This window comes from Aptenodytes patagonicus, chromosome 5, assembly GCF_965638725.1.
Source record: "Aptenodytes patagonicus chromosome 5, bAptPat1.pri.cur, whole genome shotgun sequence".
In the NCBI taxonomy this organism is placed as follows: Eukaryota; Metazoa; Chordata; class Aves; order Sphenisciformes; family Spheniscidae; genus Aptenodytes; species Aptenodytes patagonicus.
The window spans coordinates 50,746,445-50,765,916 of NC_134953.1; the positions used below are offsets into that span (position 1 = coordinate 50,746,445).

At 56.4% G+C, this 19,472-nt stretch overlaps 1 protein-coding gene across 7 annotated transcripts in view; it reads left to right on the forward strand.

The window, feature by feature from the left end:
* CACNA1E (calcium voltage-gated channel subunit alpha1 E) overlaps positions 1-15,220 on the forward strand; it is a 139,144-nt gene extending 123,924 nt beyond the window's left edge. For 4 of the 7 annotated variants that reach the window (XM_076339697.1, XM_076339696.1, XM_076339699.1 and 1 more), the window contains 9 exons: positions 5,439-5,538; positions 7,299-7,404; positions 8,542-8,649; positions 9,189-9,289; positions 9,586-9,692; positions 10,346-10,454; positions 13,411-13,591; positions 13,702-13,895; positions 14,473-15,220. In XM_076339697.1, coding sequence (XP_076195812.1) covers positions 5,439-5,538; positions 7,299-7,404; positions 8,542-8,649; positions 9,189-9,289; positions 9,586-9,692; positions 10,346-10,454; positions 13,411-13,591; positions 13,702-13,895; positions 14,473-15,009 — 1,543 coding nt within the window. In that variant the 3' untranslated portion in view covers positions 15,010-15,220. Of the gene's footprint in view, positions 1-5,438; positions 5,539-7,298; positions 7,405-8,541; positions 8,650-9,188; positions 9,290-9,585; positions 9,693-10,345; positions 10,455-11,802; positions 11,932-13,410; positions 13,592-13,701; positions 13,896-14,472 lie in introns of all 7 variants that reach the window. The other 3 variants (XM_076339702.1, XM_076339698.1, XM_076339701.1) reach the window with 3 other exon arrangements.
* Positions 15,221-19,472: the final 4,252 nt, after the last annotated feature.

A 19,472-nucleotide genomic window follows, 5' to 3' on the forward strand; every position in this document is an offset into this window, starting at 1 on the left:
TTCTCCTGCCAGCTCTCTGCCTCGACAGCTTCATTATTTCGGCCGGTGCAGGAGGGATACGTGCCATATCCTGCGATGACTCCACCCGGGTTTGGGAAGATGTGCTCTTGTGGGCGAGAAGGGGTGTGTGTATGGGAGGGTTTGCTTCTAATAATGTGTACCCTTGGCAGAGCGTGGTCTCGTGGTCAGAGCACAGGACTGGACCGTGGGAGACCTAGGTGCTAGTGCCAGAGCCACCGGTCACCAGCTGGTCACATTATCTCTCCCCGTCTCAGGTTCCCCAGATATTGGAGATACAAGTGACTCAGCTGCCAACCTCCTTGGGACCTTGTGAGGACTAGAGAGTTGGCCGTGCAAGGGCAGGCTCTCTGGTGGTGTGATGGGACACAACTCCATCAAAAGGGCTCGTGGTGGCTAGAACCCAACCAAGCTGCAGTCTCACCCTGTCTAAAATCCCAGCCCTCTCCCACCAGGTGTAGGCGGCCAGGGGCACGATGAGGAAGGGTGATGGGGTGGTGTTCACCGCCAAAACTGTCCTTCTCCAGGGTCAAGATGGGTCAGTGTGAGGAAGTATGAGCTGACTCATGGTGGGGAAGGCAGTAGCTGATGCTCACAGCTTTCCCCTCTCTGGGTCTGACAGAGCCAGAAGGAGAAGAGCTGTGCACCCCTGGGGGTCTTGCCCCACAGATGGCCCCAGCATCCCCCCATTAAGCTCTCCATCCTCCCCTCCACCCTCTCAGTGTCCTATTAACCCACCTGTGCTTCCTTTGCAGCGGCAGGATCTCGTATAAGGATATGTACAAATTAGTACGGGTGATCTCGCCTCCTCTGGGCCTAGGAGAGAACTGCCCCTACAGGGTGGCGTGCAAGGTTTGCCTCCCAGTCCTCTGCCACAACCTGGCCACGGGACGCACCATCCACCCCTCCTTCCCCCCTGCTCCACCGCCACCGCGCCTCCCGAGGGAACCCTGACGTTGCTTTCCTTCGAGTTTAAAGAGGTCCGCGGCCTCCCAGAGCCAGCAGCTGTCCTCCTCGAGGGGAGGCATGAGTGGGGCCGGGGGGGCTCAGAGCCTCCCGGGGTGGGTTTCGACAAATTGCGTCCCCCAGCCAGCCCCCCGCCCTGGCTCTGTCGGTGCAGAGAGCCCCTGAAGGGTGCCAGGCCAAATGCCACCATACCTGCTTGGCTTCTCAAAGTGCCCTCACGTGGGAGCAGGAGTTTTTTTGGGGGTTCAGATGTGGTTTACTCCTGGGGAGGGAGGGGGGAGCAAAGGCAGGAGGATGTTGGGGACTTTGCTGTTGTTTTGGAGAGTGAGGACTGGGGGGAGGATGGGGAAGCCAGGGTGACCCCTAACTTTGGGGGACGCTGTGCTGTGCCCAACAGACACTGCTGCAAGTGTGGCACTCAGAGCACACACTACCACCTCTCTGGGGAGCAGGACTTCTGCTAGTCTTGCCCTTGGCTTGCCAGACCTGCTGGGAGGAGGTGGCACCTGGGCACGTCTCTGGACCTCAACAGTTCCTCTTCCTCTGCTTGAGCCGAGCTCCCAGCTGCTGGCTGTGAGTCCACAGCAGTGGTTTGGCCTCCTTGTGTCTCTCTGACTTGCACATCTTTTAAAAATTTTATTTTGGGGTGACAGTTGAGCAAAATCCTGCACCTGCCATCTTCTCCGAAGTGCCACGACACCCATGCCTGTGTTCATGGCACAAAAGGATGAACCACAGAGCCCGTTCTTCCCTCTGCATCCCTCGCAGCATCTAAGGAGATGTACAAGGGAAGCTCAGATGCCCCCAGACTGTGATCTTGGCTCTGCAGGGGAAGAAGGTTCCTCAGCATGGCATGTTGTAGCCGCCACATCCTCCCTGCCACATCAGAAATGCTTCTTCCAGCCAGCATCCCTGGAGCAGGTCTGTCACCCTCCATGGTTGGTCATGGGGATGATGCACACATTTGAAATCTTGAAGTAGACCACCAGAAGTAAAGCAGAGCAAGCGAGACAAGGCCTTGGTCATCTACTTTATGAAGAGGTGTTTAGGTGTTAGGATTTGCAAGAATCTCAGATGTCTCATCTATTCAAGAAGGGGCTCCTTGCAGTCTTTCCACTCTTCTCTGTTGCATCCCTGGTAAAGGATGGTGGCTTTGCCAAGGGCACTTGCTCAGGTCCCTGCAGACAGAAGACACCTTCAGGAGGAATTCCTAGTCTTTCTCATTTGACATCAGGGCTTCACTGGCAAATGCTGCTCTCCTAAGCTGGATCACCTGGTACTCAGAAAGGTACCTGTAATGCTTCCTGGGAAGAGGGAGCTCTGCAGCAGTCTGGGCTTTCTGCTGACTCGGTGAGATGGACAGAGCAGTGAAGGTAGATAAACTCAAGGGGAGGTGAAGGCAGAGAGAGAGAGAGAGAGACCAGCTTCTGCTGTCATGTGAGGGAGACCATCCCCATCTCTTCCTTGTGTTACTTCAGTCTCCTCCTCCCTGTGCATGGGGTATTTCAAGGACATGAGAGATTTTCAGGGATTCCTACTGCCCTGGAACAATTCCCAGAAGGCAGTTGATGAAGAAAGAAAACCCACATGGTTGTTGCATCTTGCCACCATGGTCCAGATCCCAAAATGCCAACCCAACTTGCTCGTCTTTCAGTTTGGTGAGCCTGCCCTGCACATCACAGCGCACAAGTTCACTTTCCTGGAGCCCACACCCCTATCCTGCCAGGCAATGTGACAATGATGACTTGCAGAAGCAACCACCAATGTGTTTATGGAGTGGTGGACAGCCTGCTCTGGAAGAGATGGTTCTTGGGCAAGTTCAGGATGCAGCATAGTAGTGCAACATGGTATGGAAGCATACCCACTAGGCTATCTGCAGGTGGGCTAACAAAGGGGCATTGATGCAGGAAGACTTCCCATGGAAGTCCAGCAAACTCTGTCCTTATACTGGGGAGAGCAGGTCTTGTAACCAAATCTTGCTGGGACTGTATCCTGGCAGCCAACCCCGCTTCTTGGGGCTATCTCTACCTTTCTTCACCCTCCCTGCTTCTAGGAGTCATGCAAAAGTGAGCCAAGGCATCACTTTTGCCCCCTAAAAGTAGCCCTTGAGATGGTCATGGGTCAGGTGAATGCTCCACAGACATTCATGTCCCTGTGGACATCTCCTATTCCTGAATCTACTCTCACATCACTTGCTGTTCTGGTGCTCTGTTCCTAACAGCCTGGTACAGCACAGTACTTATTTCCTAACCACAAGAGGACAGATGTCCCCCAGATTTCCCCCTCCATCACTCACAGTGTTCTGTCAGAGCACCAGGACCCAGCCATTAGTGCTTGATGGTTTTACAGGCCACCCTGTGCCATAGCCACAGGGCACATCTCCATCCAGACACAGGACAGATGGCCAGCTCTCCCATCAAGGATGCACCCATGATGGGACCAGCTCTTGGGAGCCATCCTGTTCAGATGGATGTCATTCCACGTGCCTTCCTGTGCTTCACTCCATGGGGATGTGGTTTCTGGGCACTGCTGTGCTGCTCAAAACACTTTAAGGTCTCTTCTCTGAGAAGCAGCAAAGTATGCAGCCTGTCTGTGACAACAGACAGTTTGGTCACTGATGCAAACTCTTCCTTTCATGGGAATCCATTCCTCCTTCATTGTGCAGAGAATTTCAGTATGAAAGACAGAGTCTGATGTGTGCTGGGTACACTAAAATCCCCCCTGCCAGGAAGGGTGAGTGGAAGATCACTGTCTTGCTTCCTTTTTGCACAAAGTTCTTGAACATGAAAATTTTGCAGTCATCTTCTCCCCTTCAGACACCTCAAGTCAGTGCACATCCAGCTCTGCCAAGGTGCTGCTTTACGGACTCCTGGACCTGGATATTTCCTGTTGATCATCCCACTTAATAGTCTCCAACGTTGTTATCAATCCTCTTTCCAACGCGTTTAGGTGTGTCAGGTCTCAAAGGGGGATGGCTTGCCCAGCCTTTTCTGTGCCTGCACCCCGAACAGCTCCCATTGTGGGTCATCACCATCCCTAGTTCACATCCAAAATGTCAGGACTAATCTCGGTGGGGGCCTTTTTGGCCAGGGGGCTGCTTCCAAACCAGCCGGTACCCCCTGAGAAGAGGAGATACCTTCTTCTCCCCTTTTCACACTGCTCTCAGCACACGGATAGGGAATTGGCCAGGATCCCATGGGGAGTGCTTAATTTTTTGGCAGTGCCCTCTCTCCCAGGCCACGCTGGCTGAGACGGGTTCCTCTCTAGAAGGATCCTCCCAGCCCAGCGGTAATGGTCGATGCCTTTGCTGTTGTGAGATTGCCCTTGCCCATTAACCATCCTGAATGTTGCAGTGCAGGTTGGAAGCCTGGCACAAGGGGAAGAAGAGGAGGCTGAGCCCAGAATCCCTGGGAGAGATGTACTTGAGTGGCCTCCTGGATGTGCAGAGAGAGGGAGGCACAGCCCAAATATCTCAGCCTGGCAGAGGGCTCAAGGCATCCTCGGGTGGCCCGTTTTTGGTAGCGTTCCTCACTGCAGCAACCCTAGGCAGGTCCTTACAGAGCAGAGGAGCACAAGGTGGGGGTCCGTCCTAGCCGCCTCCCTTGGGAAACCCAAACAAACCCCAATGTTGGAAGGCCCGAACAGCTGCCTCTGCTGAGACTCTTTAAACTCCAACCTGGTGGAACTTGCAGCCGCATGTGGGAGAGAGCCAGGGTGGGAGCATGGCATGTACAACTTTTCCTCCCGGTTTTGTTTTTTCAGCCAATTCAGCATGCCTTTTGCACTGGTGCATGGTGGGAAAGTGGTCCATCCGCAGAGCCAGACAGAAGCAACTGGGCATCTTCCTTTGACAAGTGACCCTGGCCCACTGCCTTCTATGCAAGATGCTGCCTCCCAATTGCATAGACCTTATGAGCTGGGGATACACAGCCTTCTGGCTATGGGTTAGGTGGCGATGCAAAGCAATACCCAGGCCCCCCCCGGGAGGGAAGATGCTACGGAGGCCACAGAGCACTGTGGTGCAAACCACCATTATCTCAAATAACCCATGGCTTGAGTGCCGTGTATCTGATTTATACCACTCGCACACAGCCCTGGAACCTGTGGGACAAGTTTGGGGGCTGCTGGAGGGCTTTAGGAAAGGGGTTGAGACCAGAGAAGGACTCCCAGACTGCTAGTGAGACAGGCGCTTGAGGCCAGCAGCAGAGATGAGAGGGGTGAGTTGCTTTCTGCCAGTATTCCTGGGCCTGTGTGAGCAGTGCTATAAATCCACATCAGGACAGTCTCTCATGTATGATTTGCCTTGATTAACGGGTTTCCTGTTTTTTTCCTGTTTGTCCGTTTGTTTTTTCTCTCCTGTTTTCCTGTACTATTTTTGTTTGTACGTTTTTCTGCTCTCTGGGAATGCCTCCTCTCTCTCTGCATCTCCCTCCCTCCCCTTCCCCCTTCATGAGCAGTGGCCGAATCCATTACACTGAGATGTATGAAATGCTGACTCTTATGTCACCACCGCTAGGCCTCGGCAAGAGATGTCCTTCCAAAGTGGCCTATAAGGTAGATCAACCCTTCCTTCTACGGGGGCTAGAGCTGAGCAGGAGCTGGGGCTCAAGGGAGCTGTGGGAGGTGGGGCTGGGGGGAGCCGGGGAGGCATTGGGGGTATCCAATGTGTTTAGCTTGCTCCTGGGGAGCCTGGTGTGCTCAAAAGAGTCCTGGCCACACTGGATGGTCTCCACTGCCCACGCACATGATGCTGCCGTGGTCACTCACAAGCCCGAGGAGCTCTGGGGTGGAAGACCCCAGTGGAAGAGGAGGGGCAGGATCAGCAATAGTGTGGAAGTGGGAGCGTTGGAGAAGATGAGGTGAAGAGCAACCCCGTAGCACAGTTGGGAGGGTGGGGTGTCCCCAGGAGCTCACTGGCCCAAGCTCGTCCCCTGGGCTTGGAACCATCTTTGTCCCAGCCAGCACAGAAACAGGGCTAAAGCCCATGGAAATGGGAAGCAGGTGGGCAGCAAGGACATATCCTGAAGGAGCAGCTCTGCAGTTCGTGAGGAGCCAGGTGCATTGGCACGAGCTATCCCAAGGATGGCTTGTGCAAGGCAAAGCCAGGTGCCTTCAGAAGCAGCTCTGAGTTTACCCCCCTTGCTCCTCCTGGGGTGGTGGCCGGCAGTTGACTCACGGCACAGGCACAGCGTGCTCCCAGCTGCCTAGGCATGGAGCAGGAGCATGGGAAGCCCTGAAGGACATGGAGTGGGAGCTGTGTGGCTTTGCTGAGGGCAGCAGCTGCTAGGACAAGACCCAGAGCTAGAGAGCAATGTGTTGTCTAGGTCTGGAGCAAACTGAAGCTTTCATTGGCCACGGGCTGCTGCCTGCATCTCTTTCAGCAGCATTCAGGGCTAGTGAAGGGGGGATTTCTGTATACTTGCAAACGCACTGCCACCCTCTCCAGCTCTCATGTGTTTGTTCACGTATGCATACCTCCACCATCGCACTTTTCAAGGAGAAAAAGGGAGTCTTGAAGGCAGGGAAAGGACCTGAGAAGCCGGGGGAAAAGGAATGGGCAGGGAAGGGATGACCCAAGGTATTCACAAAGCAAAATATACTCTCTGGAAAGTGGATCTGGCCACTTCAGTTTGCACCCCGCCTGCCCAGGGTGGGGAAGGAGCATGGCGTGTCTAACCTGCCTTGGTTGCCCTTCTCTCTTTCCTTCTGCACTTTTTCTACCCCTCCTTCCCTTCCCCACCCTTGGATAATTTGGACCCTGTGCATGTGCTGGCAAACTTCATCTCTGAAAGACGCAAAAAGGGAGCGCCAGGATGTAGCATGCTAGAGGAATCCAGCCGATCTGAAGTCCCTAAAGGTTAGGGACACTCCTCTCCCCTGCCCCAGGTGGGAAGGGTTGAGAGCCGGAAAGTTGAACCACCCAGGAACGGAAACCTGAGCCCCCTCTCCCCTTCCCGAGCATTCCCCACGCCTGCATCCCTGACGGATCAGGCATGTCTTCCCAAAAGTGCCGGGAGGTGCCGTGGCAGCCCTGGTGCCGTGGGGAGGGGGGCTCAGGAGCCGTTCCTGAGGCACAGGAGTAGCCCTGGAAGGCAGTGAGCCGGTGTCCTGGGGTGGAAGGAGCCAGGGGGGTGGCGGGGTGATCCTTGCCCTTCTTTTTTGGCTGTGCTGTTTTGACGCTCTTTGTTGCTTTTTATTTTTTAATTTTAATTTTTTTCCCTTTTGTTTAATGTTTAATTTCTTTTCCTCCAGCCTGGTCGATGTGTTTTTCGATATTGTTTTCCGTCCGCTGTTTTCTTCTCTCTCTTGCGCAGAGACTGGTGCTGATGAACATGCCTGTGGCCGAGGACATGACGGTCCATTTTACCTCCACCTTGATGGCGCTGATACGCACGGCCTTGGACATCAAAATTGCAAAAGGTAAGGTCGGTGGGGTAGAGAGGGGACAGAGCTAGGAGGGTTTCAGAGTGACCAGCACTCATCCTTTGGGCAGGCTGAGGACATCACAGCCAAATTGGGGTTGGCTGCCCAGAGCCTGGCATGTGGATGGAAGTGATTACCTTGAACAGGCAAATTTCTGCTGCTCTCTATAAAAAATCTATTTCTTTAGGGAAGAGGTGGCCAGTTTTCCACTAGAAGCTGCTTCTAGAGAGCAGAAACAGCTTGATGTCCACCGTGTAAAGGGGGATAGAGAATTCCCCTTCCTCCCCATATACAAAACCCAACCAAGGAGGGAAAAGATCACATGTGCTTGGTTTCCTAAGGCTGGGAAACAGAAATCTCTCTCTCAGGGAAGATAAAATGTTCAGAGCAGGAAAACCTGCTTTGTTGTTGTTGCTGGAACGCTCTGATTCATCAGATCAAAAGCTTTCTGCAGAAACATGCCATTTTCAATGAAATGTCCCCTGGGAACAGCTCAGCTGTTGGAGAACAGAGAACCCAACCCAGGGCAAGATATCAGCAAAAGCCCAGTGCTGAGACAGCTCCTTGGGTTCGAGCCCCTCTAGATAAAGCAGAGATTTGAACCTGGGTCTCCTACAGCTCGGCAGAGTTGCCCTGGGCTTGGGTGTCTCCGGTTGGCGCATATTGACAGCTCCCTTTGAGCCTGGGTCTTCCTAAGCTCAGCAAATCTCTTCACCGCTGGCCAGAGAGCTCTGCTCTTGCACAGCATCGCCGAGTATTTAAGGATTTCAACCAAGTGGAGCTGCTCTTTCACATGATCTGCTCACCAGAAAAGAGAAAGTGGGGCAGCAGCAGGTGTGTGTGGGCTGGAGTAGGATTGGAGCCACAGAGACGGACCCAAGGCGAGCTTGAAGATGGCAGCTTTGAGTGGGAGGGTAGGGGATGGGTTGATGGAGGCACATATGGAAGGGATGGTAGGAAAGTTTCCCTGCAAGAGTAGGAGACCAGGCTCGGTGGTGCAAGATGGCCCTCCCAGCCCAGAGAGCTGGTTGCTGCTTGTGAACCTCACTGCAGGATGGGAAAGGGGTGTTTTTAGTTGGACCCTGGTGCCAGGTCTTGATGTACGTGGGCCATGTTTTTTCCCCGCTGTTCAAGGTGGTGCAGATTGGCAGCAGTTAGACTCTGAGCTTCAAAAGGAGATCCTGACCATTTGGCCTCACCTGTCCCAGAAGATGCTTGACCTGTTGGTACCCATGCCAAAAAGTGAGTCTCTGCAGGGGCTGTCATCGCTGCCAAATTCCCGTCATACCTGCAGCAACTTCTTCCCAAAGGGAGGTGGGGACTGGTCAGACCTGTCCCCAGCTGGGGGGAGAAGTGGGAAAAGGGTTTGTGTTGCTACAGGCTGGCTTCTGCCTTCCTCTGCCTGGCTGCTTGGGAACCCTCTTGAAAAACGCCCAGTTTGCAGGGATCTACTCCTGCCAAACCCAGTCTCCTGTAAATCATCCCTGGAGCATACAAGGGCAGGACGCTGAGCATCGCTTGCTCCGTTACATATGATGATGTGATGAAGATATGTGTCTTGGTGGTTTATGATGATGCTTTCGAGCCACCTCCATCCATTTTATCTCCACGCGGAGTGTCTGGGTGTTCATCTCTCTCTCTTTTGGAGCGGTGAGCAGAGTTTGAGGGTCACCAGGGTATCCCATAGCAGGGCTTGTCCCGAGATCCGCGCTGGTGCCTTCAGACCTGCTGTTTCTGTTAACACACAAGTGTCCCCACTTTGTTCCCTCTTATGCTCTCAGCCTCTGACCTGACTGTTGGCAAAATATACGCAGCCATGATGATCATGGATTACTACAAGCAGAGCAAAGCGAAGAAGCAGCGGCAGCAGCTGGAGGAGCAGGTGAGGCTCAGCAAGGGCACGTAGTGGGCAGGACAGGGATGTTCAGAGCACCCTCGCTGCTTCCTACCACGTCCCAACCAAATGTGTAGCCAGCTGCATGGGATGCAGCTGAGGGATGAAGATGGTGGTACAGGTTTGGGTTTGGTGACTACAAGGCATGCATACATGCATCCTCAGTCCCCAACAGTGAACATGAGCACGCCGTCGCCTTCCCAAGCGGTGGGGCTTGGCTGGTGAAGCACTGGATGTTCATCTGCATTTCCTACAGGCTCAGCTTCTTCCTTTCTTCAATACAGAAAAACGCCCCCATGTTCCAGCGCATGGAGCCGTCCTCCTTGCCACAGGAAATCATCTCGAACGCGAAGGCTCTGCCTTACCTCCAGCAGGACACCCTCTCAGGCCTGTGAGTATTGCCCTGAGAAGAAGGGAGGTATTCCTGTCACTTTTCTGTTTCTGCAGCCCTCGTTTTGTTCTCTGGAGCTGGCACTGGGATGCACAGAGGGTTAAAGAGCGGCCAAGAGCAGGGGAAACCCAGTCCAGGGCAGAAAGCTCCTGGCACAAAGCTTTTGCAGGATCCCATGTAGCTGGTGTGTGTCAGCATCACCAACAGCAGCGGAGGTGGCCAAGAGGAATGTCCAGGTGTCTGCATGGATGCTCTTCTTGCAGGACCATCCTGGCACTAAGTGCAAATTCTCTTACCTAGGAGGGTCTGGGATGGACCTGAACCTCAAGAGCAGTTGAGCAGCAGGTTCCTGGGTGCTGCAGGGTCAGTGGGGGATCCCAGAACCCTGGCTGGTGGGAATGAGATGGTGGGAGTTGCTGGCACTGCACTTGGGATGTCCCACTGCTGCCGTGGGACCTGGGACACTGGTGTCCTCACCTGCTCGGGCACCACTTCAGCTGTCCAAGAAACAACATGTTTGCCCTGGAGGTCTCAGCCTTGACAGCCTGGGGGGCAAGCACAGGGGCTCCCCAGCTCTGAGCCACTGGAGAGGCGATACTCAGCGATGGCAGCAACCGGCTTGTGGCCTCCCTGAAGCTGGACCATCTTTGCAGGAGCAGCCGGAGCGGGTTCCCCTCGCTGAGCCCACTCTCACCACAGGAGATCTTCCAGCTGGCGTGCATGGATCCAGCCCACGGGCAGTTCCAGGAGCACCAGTCTCTGGTAAAGTCACATACTGCCTGGCGGGCACTCACCTGCGGTCCCAGCGAAAATGCTGGTGGGCACAGGGAGGTGTGGGGTTGCCGGCACAGTGGTGAAATGCTGCTCCCTGCCCCTGTGGCAGCGAGCACAGCAGAGGGATGGCAGCTGCGGGGTCACACACAGATCTGAGCAGGGGACAAACGTCCCTGGGTATCCCCCAGCTGGGCCTCTGGCCCCTCGTCTCTGTCCAGGTGCTGGGGATGTAGTCATCCCTGGACCAGCCCTGGCTGGTGGGGCCAGGCAGCAGCAAGTGCTTTGGGGGCGAGAGCTGTGACCGGGGTCCAATGTCCTGCAGTAAAATATCCTTCTCTTCACAGGCTGCTCTTTTTTCCACTGAGTGCTCATTTCAGTGGGTTACCCCATGCTGAGTGATGGTATCTGATGTTTTCAGATTCACATTCATTTTGTTGTCAGTGCTGGTGTCCCTAATCCCAAACTGAGCTGTCAAACTGCCTCCAATGGCAGCACACCCCTCCGGCTTCACACACATGACGGCCGGCAGCAGCAGTGTCTGTCTGTGTGTGTGTGTATATATATATATATACGTATCTATATATATCTCTCTCCATGTCTGTGTGTGTGCATTCGCGCACCACCCTGACGCTTGTCGGATGCAGTGTTGTACCACTGTGCATCTCCAGCCCAGTCCGTGTCCCCGGGGTCTGTAGTACTCTGTGTGAGCTGTGTACCGTGCAGGCAGGCGTCCCCTGCCCCGGCCACCCTGACCATGCCACCGTCCTACCGGCGGGGAGGTGGCAGATGAGGCTCCCCCCTCCCCATAAAGTCACCTTCTAGCAGATCTCCAGGGTCACGCCCTGCCCATCTCCTTGACACCACATCCTGTACAAAAGAGTCCCCTAAATCAGGAATTAACCAAAGCGCAAAGGTGCCATGGTCGGCATGCTTTCTTTTAATGGGGATGTGGCCAGAAGGCCTTTAAGGCAGGGTCAGAGAGAAAATCCCCTATGTTTGTCCCCTTCTGGCACAAGGAGGAGGAGTTAAAGCCTGGGCAGTCAGGGCATCCCCAGATCTAGGCAGGGTTTCCACTGCCACTGAAGACGTGCAAGATGAATTGGCCACCAGGCAGGCCTGAAGCACCACATCTGGGCTCACCTGCAATGGATTGTGAATCGTAGATTATTTTTCAGTAGCGACATGACGGATGATATGTCTTAGACTCCCTTTTTGGCCCCACTTAAATTCTGCCCCTGGTTGAGCGAGCAGGGCTGCCCTCTGCAAACGGGGCAGAAGCAGTGCACTGCCCTGCTCCAACCCCATCCCAAGAGCTTGGCTGTGTGTTTATTTCCAGGAGCCAGAGGTTAGGGAGTTTCAAAGAGTGCAGCCCTCTAACCGTGGCAGCTGCCTTCCCGTGGACACTCAGGACCACGCTGTCTCTGGGAGGGCCTCCTCCATGCCTCGTCTCACTGTGGATCCCCAGGTAAAACCAAGAAAAGCCCCCACGGGTGCCGGGTCCAAGCAAAGCCTGGGGCTTCTCTCCGCGCTGAGCAAGTCCCGTGGCTTCCCCAGTGCCTCAACATCAGAGCATCTCCCCACCTTTGGGGTGCTGCACAAGTAGGAGAGCTGCTGTTCCCCTACATGGGGGACACCATCAGCAGAGAGCAGCCAGGGGAATTGATCTCCTGGCTCATGTGGGAGGTCCACGGTGGAGCAGGGCCACGCCAGGAGGTTGCAGGGTCCCCCCATGATGGGACACCCCTCCTTTCCTCCAGCCCCGGGCACTGGCTGAGGTTCGAGGAGTACCAGCCCAGCTGTCAGATGATCTCCCAAGTGATGAAACACCTTTTCCTTCCTTTCCCATTGTCCCAACATACACGCTTCTCTGTCTGTCCAGGGGAACCCAGGCCACATCTCACCTTCTCATTTGTCTGCCCAGTTTCTCTGTTGTTCTGTCTTGTACTCAGCCTCCACTGAGACACAGATGCTCTTATGGGATTCGGTTTTGCTGTGAAGTCTCTGGGTCTGCTTTCTCACAGAGGTCCTGGTGTCGGTGCTGGTGTGACATGTCATGGCACTGTGGGGGGACGTGAAGAGGAAGGGAGGCTTTGCCTTGTGGGCTTTATTGACCATTTGGCAGCAGGGGAGATGATCAGAAGGAGAGGATGGGAGCAGAAAGGATATGGTGAGGGGAGAGGAGACAGGGAGAATGGCCTGAGGCTGCAGAGGCAAAAAGCTGCTAGAATAAAGTGAAGGAAAATATAGAAGGAGGTGATGTTTTCCACAAAATGTGTGAGAACACAGCTAGAAGGAGGGGAGAAGGTAGAACGGAGAAGCATGGGAGAGAGAAAGAAAAGGAGAAGAAAGGTAAAACAACAGTGTGAGCGGGGAGAGAGGGAATGAGTGCAGGGGATGGGGATGCAGGAATAAATGAAGAACCAAGGAGGGGTCTGGAAAAGTGGCAGCAGCCAGGAAAATAAACACCGAGCAAGGGGCACTGGAGAATCCCCTTTCTGTCAATGATTTCTTCTTCGATGTCTCTATTTGCTCCGCCTGAACCTGTTTTCAAGGCGGGGAGGGATGCTGAGATGGCCTGGGGGGGCAATGGCCTGGTACCCTCCATGTCCCCACGCCTGGGGCGGGATGCTGCTGTTCTTCCCCTGACATGCTGCGCCTTGGCTTGAACCATAGTTGCTGATTTGCCTGTGGAGCACAGTTCCCAGCCAGCTGGGGCAGGGGAGCTCACAAGCACAAAAGCTAAATCCCACTTTCCTCCTGCCCCTGATTTGCGCAGAGATTATTTGGGGGGCTGTCCTCAGGCTGGCCGCCCCCCCCCACCCCGAATCTCCCCATCCCAGAGGTTGGTGTGCCAGTGATAATGGGTGAACCATTGCTCGACCGCAGTCCCCCCCAGCCCTGCGTGGCGCTAACGCCATCCCCGGCTGGCCGGGGTTGCTTGCAGGTGGTGACGGACACCAGCTCAATGCGGCGATCGTTTTCCACCATCCGGGACAAGCGCACCAACAGCTCCTGGCTGGATGAGTTCTCCATGGAGCGCAGCAGTGACAACACCTACAAGTCCCGCCGGCGCAGCTACCACTCCTCACTCCAGCTCTCTGCCCGGCGCCTCAACGCCGACTCGGGTGAGCAAGGGTGGGTGGCCCCATCCCACACCAATGCCAAAAAACCCCTCAGCCGAGCATCCCCTGCTCCTGGGGAGGGTACAGTGGGGACTGACGGGGATGTGCTGCAGGCCACCGGTCCGACGGGCATCGCTCAGGTGGCAGGGAGCGGGGCCGATCCAAAGAGCGCAAGCACTTGCTGTCCCCTGATATCTCCCGCTGCAACTCTGAGGAGAGGAGTCCCCAGGCGCATGACGAGTCGCCAGAGCGGCGGCGCGAGTCCCGGTCACCCAGCGAGGGCAGGTCGCAGACACCCAACAGGCAGGTGGGTGACAAAAACCCCTTCCTAAGCACAAAGGGAGGCATAGAAAAAGCTCCTTGCCAAAACCAGGAAGATAAGCCCCAACTCCAGGAGCTCTGCGCTGTCTCTCCTCCCTACGGTGGCATCTCCCTGTTCCCCTTGAGCTGAGCAGGCTGGGGCTGCTCTAGCACCCTGCAGAGCATTTGGGGAGAGGGGTGGATCTCCACACTGATCCTCTCACCACTGTGGCATCCGTTCCCTGCCAAGGTCAAAGTGTCCCAGCTACACAAGCCTGGAGATGCCAGTGCTTGAGTGTGCTTGAAGCCCACGGAGATGCTACCTGTAGAGACCAGCAGCTGGCGAGCCGTTAGCTCTTTCTGCAATGGGTTTGCAGGTGCTTTTTACTTTTGCCCACCAAGAGCATACACCATCCTCATCCCTGGAGCAGACCCCGAGGCAGGGATGGGGCAGGCAAGGGTGCAGCGGGGCTTCATCCAAGCGGGAGGATGCTCCGGGGAGCCCAGGCTCAGGGTGGGAGGGAGTGGGTGCATGGCGCTGCCCATCGCCCCTGTATTCCCCAGCATGTCTTGGTGCATTGCAGGGAACGGGCTCCCTGAGTGAAAGCTCCATCCCCTCCATCTCGGACACCAGCACCCCCCGGCGAGGCCGCCGCCAGCTCCCACCGGTGCCCCCCAAGCCACGTCCCCTCCTCTCCTACGCCTCCATGCTGCGGCACACCGGAGACGCCTCGCTGCCCGCCGAGGAGAGCGAGGGGGGGTCCCCGCTCCTCTCCACCCTGGAGCCCAACGCTGCTGGCCTGACCGAGTCTTCCAGCTCCCCAGTGGGGAAGCAGAGCCGACAGTCCACCCCGCAACGCTACATCTCGGAGCCCTACCTGGCCCTGCACGACGACTCGCACGCCTCAGACTGCGGTGAGGAGGAGACACTCACCTTCGAGGCGGCCGTCGCCACCAGCCTCGGCCGCTCCAACACCATCGGCTCAGCCCCACCGCTGCGGCACAGCTGGCAGATGCCCAATGGGCACTACCGGCGGCGGAGGCGAGGGGCAGGGCAGGGTGTGATGTGCGGGGCCAGCATCGACGTGCTCAGCGACACCGAGGAAGATGACAAGTGCTAGAAGCTGCCCCCTGCCCCGTCTCAGCTCCCCCCTGCCCCGCCGCCGCCCTGCCCCTCTCCAATGCATGCTCTTCGCCACGCCTGGGAATGAAACAAAACCAAAACCAAATGCAGGGGAAAAGGAGAAAACCAAACCGACCGGAACAGAGGGGGAAAAAAAAGAAAAAAAAAAGTCTTTGTGCAAAAAAAAAATTAAAATCTGTCAACTTTCATTTATTACTATCACTTTTTTTTTCTGCACAGAGAAGTATTTGATGGGCGGCGGAGCGGCCTGGCCAGGCACACGTGCTGGGGGGTGAGTGAGAGCCCCCCCAACCGTGGCCCCACTCCCTGCCCTGAGCGGGACCCCCGGGAAGGCTCATCCCGATGGTTTTCTGCTCCCTGAGGCTGGAGAGTCCTAGTGAGGGGGTACCATGGGCCCCCTTTGCTCTGTCACTCGGGTTTGTGCTGCTGTGGCTTTGAATTTCCCTCCCCAAGGGTGTCATCCAGCCCAGAAAAGGGGTGAGGTGTGATGGCGGGGTGTGGGGAGCCGAGGGGTCAGGGTGAACCAGGCAGACCGGAGAGGCTCTGTCTGCTGGGGGAGGGGGGGGGGGGGGGGCAAAACGGAAGCCAACTGGTTTGTACTGGGGCAGGCGGGAGCAGGGCGGGGGGGCTCAGTGCTGCTGAATGTATCCTGTCTCCCACCGACATATGTTTGTTTATATACGGAGAACTCTAGGTGTGCCTGTGTGTGTATATACGGTATGTGTGTGTATATATATTTATATGCTGTATATATAAAGATATACACATACATGGATTTGTTTTAGTCATCTGACAATGCTGGGGAGCCCCTTGGGATTTTTACTGCCTGCACCCCATTTGGCAGGGGCAGGACCAAGCCTCCACAGGAGCTGCTGCGCACCCGTCACTGTAGTAGAGCATTGGGAACATCACCCCGCTCCCCTTGCCCTGTCCCAGATGTTTCCAGTGGTGGGAATTGCATTTTCTTCATTAGAGGTGGCCATGGCGAGGGGTCTTTGGGCAGCTCGGCTGCTGGCTGTGCCGTGTGGTGCCTGCAGCAGTGGGATGCCAAAGGGATGAGGACAGGGCTGTCCCTTGGGGGTATGGCTCGCTTGGCGCCAGTGGTGCCGAGGGGGTGATGGCAAACCTCTCAGAGGCCTCTTTGCTGTGTTTTCCCAGGAAAAGAAGATTCCCATGTCCACAGGGGAGAGAAGATGTTGTGCATGTGTGACGGTACCCTAAGATCTGTCCTCCAGGCAGAGGAAGCCTGGCTTCAGCACCTCCCCTGCCTCAGTTTCCCCTGCAGCCATGGCCCCTGCCTGCTCCCGGGGCCTGGCACCACCTTCAGAGGGGGGCTGCCATGGGGGTGGCTGGGTTTGCAAACCTCATGGCCCCGGTGCGGGGGCAGGTGGGTGTCTGAGAGCTGGCCGGTGGGGCTTTGGGAGAGGAGCGTGGTCCGGGGGGTGAGCAGGGTGGTTTGCGCCTCCTGCAAATACTGAAAATGCAGTATAGGGCCACCTTCCAGCACTGGTCATTTAATTAATCTGGTAATTATGTGCTGTCAGCACTAACGATCTGCGTGCACCCTCGGCTGCAGGGGCAATGCTTTGCCTGCCAGCCCAGGGAGATACTGGTGGCCTTGTGGTGATGGGTGGCTCACCCTGGTGATCACCAGTGTGTTTCTGCTGTGAGTTGCGTCTGTCATCAGCCCGAGCGTGGTCCTGGGGAGCTGGAGGGTGCTGTGCCTTTGGAGCCTCAGGGAAGGGCTTGCTCCGTGGGCTGGGGGTCTGGTCAGTGTGGTTGGACCAGGCATGGCCATGCGTGTGGAGATGGGGTGTGGCCTTCAGCCGGCTGGGCTGGGTGGGGGGAGGCAGCGCAGCCCTCATCCTGCCCTTCCTCCTGCCTATGGCTTTGCTCTGCTGTGGGTTGTTGTGGTCCGGGTCCTTGGGGCTGTTCTCCAGTCCCTCTGGCTGGCCAAGCCGCAGCTCTGGCCAGGCTTTACTTTGGTCCTGGATAACCCATGTCTTCTCCTCACCAAAAGATGCTATGGGCACAAACTGCCCTGCTCCTGCATGTGCAGAACAGCCCCTGCCCCGATCACTTTGTGAGCTCCCCCAGAGGAGCTCTGCTTTGTGAGAAGCAAATCCCACCAGCTCCGAAGGCTGCCCGCTCCTGGGCTCGGTCATGGACCAAAACCCCTCTTTCTAACGATCAAGCTGCCCTCTGTGCACCCAAGGAGCAGGTTTCGCTTATGGGGCCAAAGACTCCTACTGCCTTGATTGGTCCCTGCCGGTGGGTGGCACCTCTGCTGTCCCTGCTCGCCCCGTGCTTCCTGAACAGCCACTTCCAGCTGCCAAAGGATCCAAAAATTCCCCAGGAAGCCCTCTCCATTGCTCTGGCTCAGGTCCTGCATCCCCTATCTTGGTGCTTGGGGGCAAGCCATGCCCCATGCAGCTGTGGGGAAGGTCCCTGGTGCTGGCTGGTTGCATGGGCATCTCCTGTCCCCTTCTGGGCATCGCCTGTCCTCCCTTCCAGCCATCTGTGAGCAGTTGGTGGCTTCAACCTGAAGCTGCTGGAGCATTGCTCCCTGTGCTGGAGTTTGGGGGAGCCAGGCCTGATGGGCAGCATGGGACCGCATGGAGGCTGGGGCCAGGGATGCGGTGGTGCTGGGGCCGGGGGAGGCGATGCTGTACGTGCTCTAAATATAGGTGCTGGCATCGTCTACTTCTAAATGCAGAAAGGTGTCTGACAATACGCTGGGCTCTGAGTAACAGCCCGCGGGGAGGGGAGGAGGTGGCTTTTTGTGTCTGTGCCTATTGGGTGGGAGGGAGGGATGCTCGGGGCGGGGGGGGGGGGTCACGTTTCATGTGGATTTCAAGCTTTGGGTGTTTTTCTTTCCTCAGCCCCAGAATGGGGCTGGCAAGCAGTGTGCGGCAATCCTCTGCAGTGGTGGTACGGGCTGGGGCAGAGCCCCACAAGTGCACCCACATGTGGCAGTGGGCTGCAGCGTCCGAACCTGAGCTTTTTGGCATGTAAAACCTGTGTTTTACTAACGTACAGAAACTGAAGCAAACCAGAGCCCCTTTTTTCCCAAGGGGGGCCCAAATATGGCCTGCTCCTGTCTTTCCTGCAATAGCCGCAGTCCTGCTCCCGCGGTGGGAGGGCAGGCAGGGACCCGTGGGGGCAAGGTGGCACCTCCAAAATACGTCTCTGAAACCAAAAACAACCCCCAGGAGAACCACGGAAAAGACTATGCTGAGGGGGAAGGAAAAACAGCCCCGCGGCACCATTGCAGCCTGTGTCTCACTTTTCAAGGTGCTGGACTCACTTTGCTGCTGTACGATCTCTCATCCGTGGCTTTTTGGACATCTCCTTTGCCTCCCGGACACCAGGGATCTGCCACTGCGCTCGCCGTCAGTGGCTGCTGGCCATGCTTGACCATGGGAGGGAGAATGAGAAAGCGGGGGGATGTGTTTCAACCTTTGCCTGCATGGGACAAGACCCTGCCCAGGCAGGAATTCACCAGTAGCATGCAACTGGATCCCAGTTTGGTGCTGGGATTGGGCTCAAAGCCCTGCAAAGCTCCTGGAGGGACAGCAGAAGGTGCGCGGGGAGATGAGGCAGCCCCGGAGCATGGAGCCCCACTGTCCCCTCCAGACTGGCTGTCCCAGCCCCATCCTCCTGTCCCCCCATGAGGCCTCGGAGGGCAGAGCCCGCCGGTGTGGGGCTGGCGGCTCCTGGGGATGAGGGAGGGTGGGTGGGATATGCTCTGCCTTCATCCCCCAGGCACTGGGGTGGGATGTTGTAATATAACATGCTCGTTTGGACCCAAACAGGGAACCGAACTGACTGACGGCGATGTACAACTTCAATGTTTTTTGTCAAAAGGAAAGAAAAATAAAACCTTGTTGTAAAGAACCACTGTGGACCTCGTATCGTTGGCACCCCACCACACTGGCGGGGCTGTAGGAACCACGGGTGAGATGCTGGACCCCGGCAAAAGGTCCCCATGGCAGGGAGGGGGTGGCACACAGACTGTGCTGGACAGCCCCATCATGCGGGATGGGGTGTTGCCCAGCGTGGGCACAGGGGCCATCCCCTGCCAGTGCTGCCCTGGCATCCCTATGGTCCCCAGGCAGGGTAGGGGGCTACGAAGGAGAGAGGCAGGGAGCACATTTGGGAAGGGTTGTCACCCCAGGGGAGCTGTGGCTCATGCCTGGCTGCTTCCAGACACACCAGCTGGGGGGCACTGTACAACTGGTTTGTACACCACCAGGGGTTTGGGGGCACTGGGGGGACCAGGGCCGAGACCCTGCAGAGCTGTTTTATCAGCAGCACCGCAGTAAACTGGCCAGGGGAAGCTGAGAGCATCGCGGTGACATCGTATCGCTGGAGAAATGCAAGGGAGCACCAGCCTGTAAACCAAGGGCTTGGAAAACTTGCTGGGATCCGGGGCTTTGG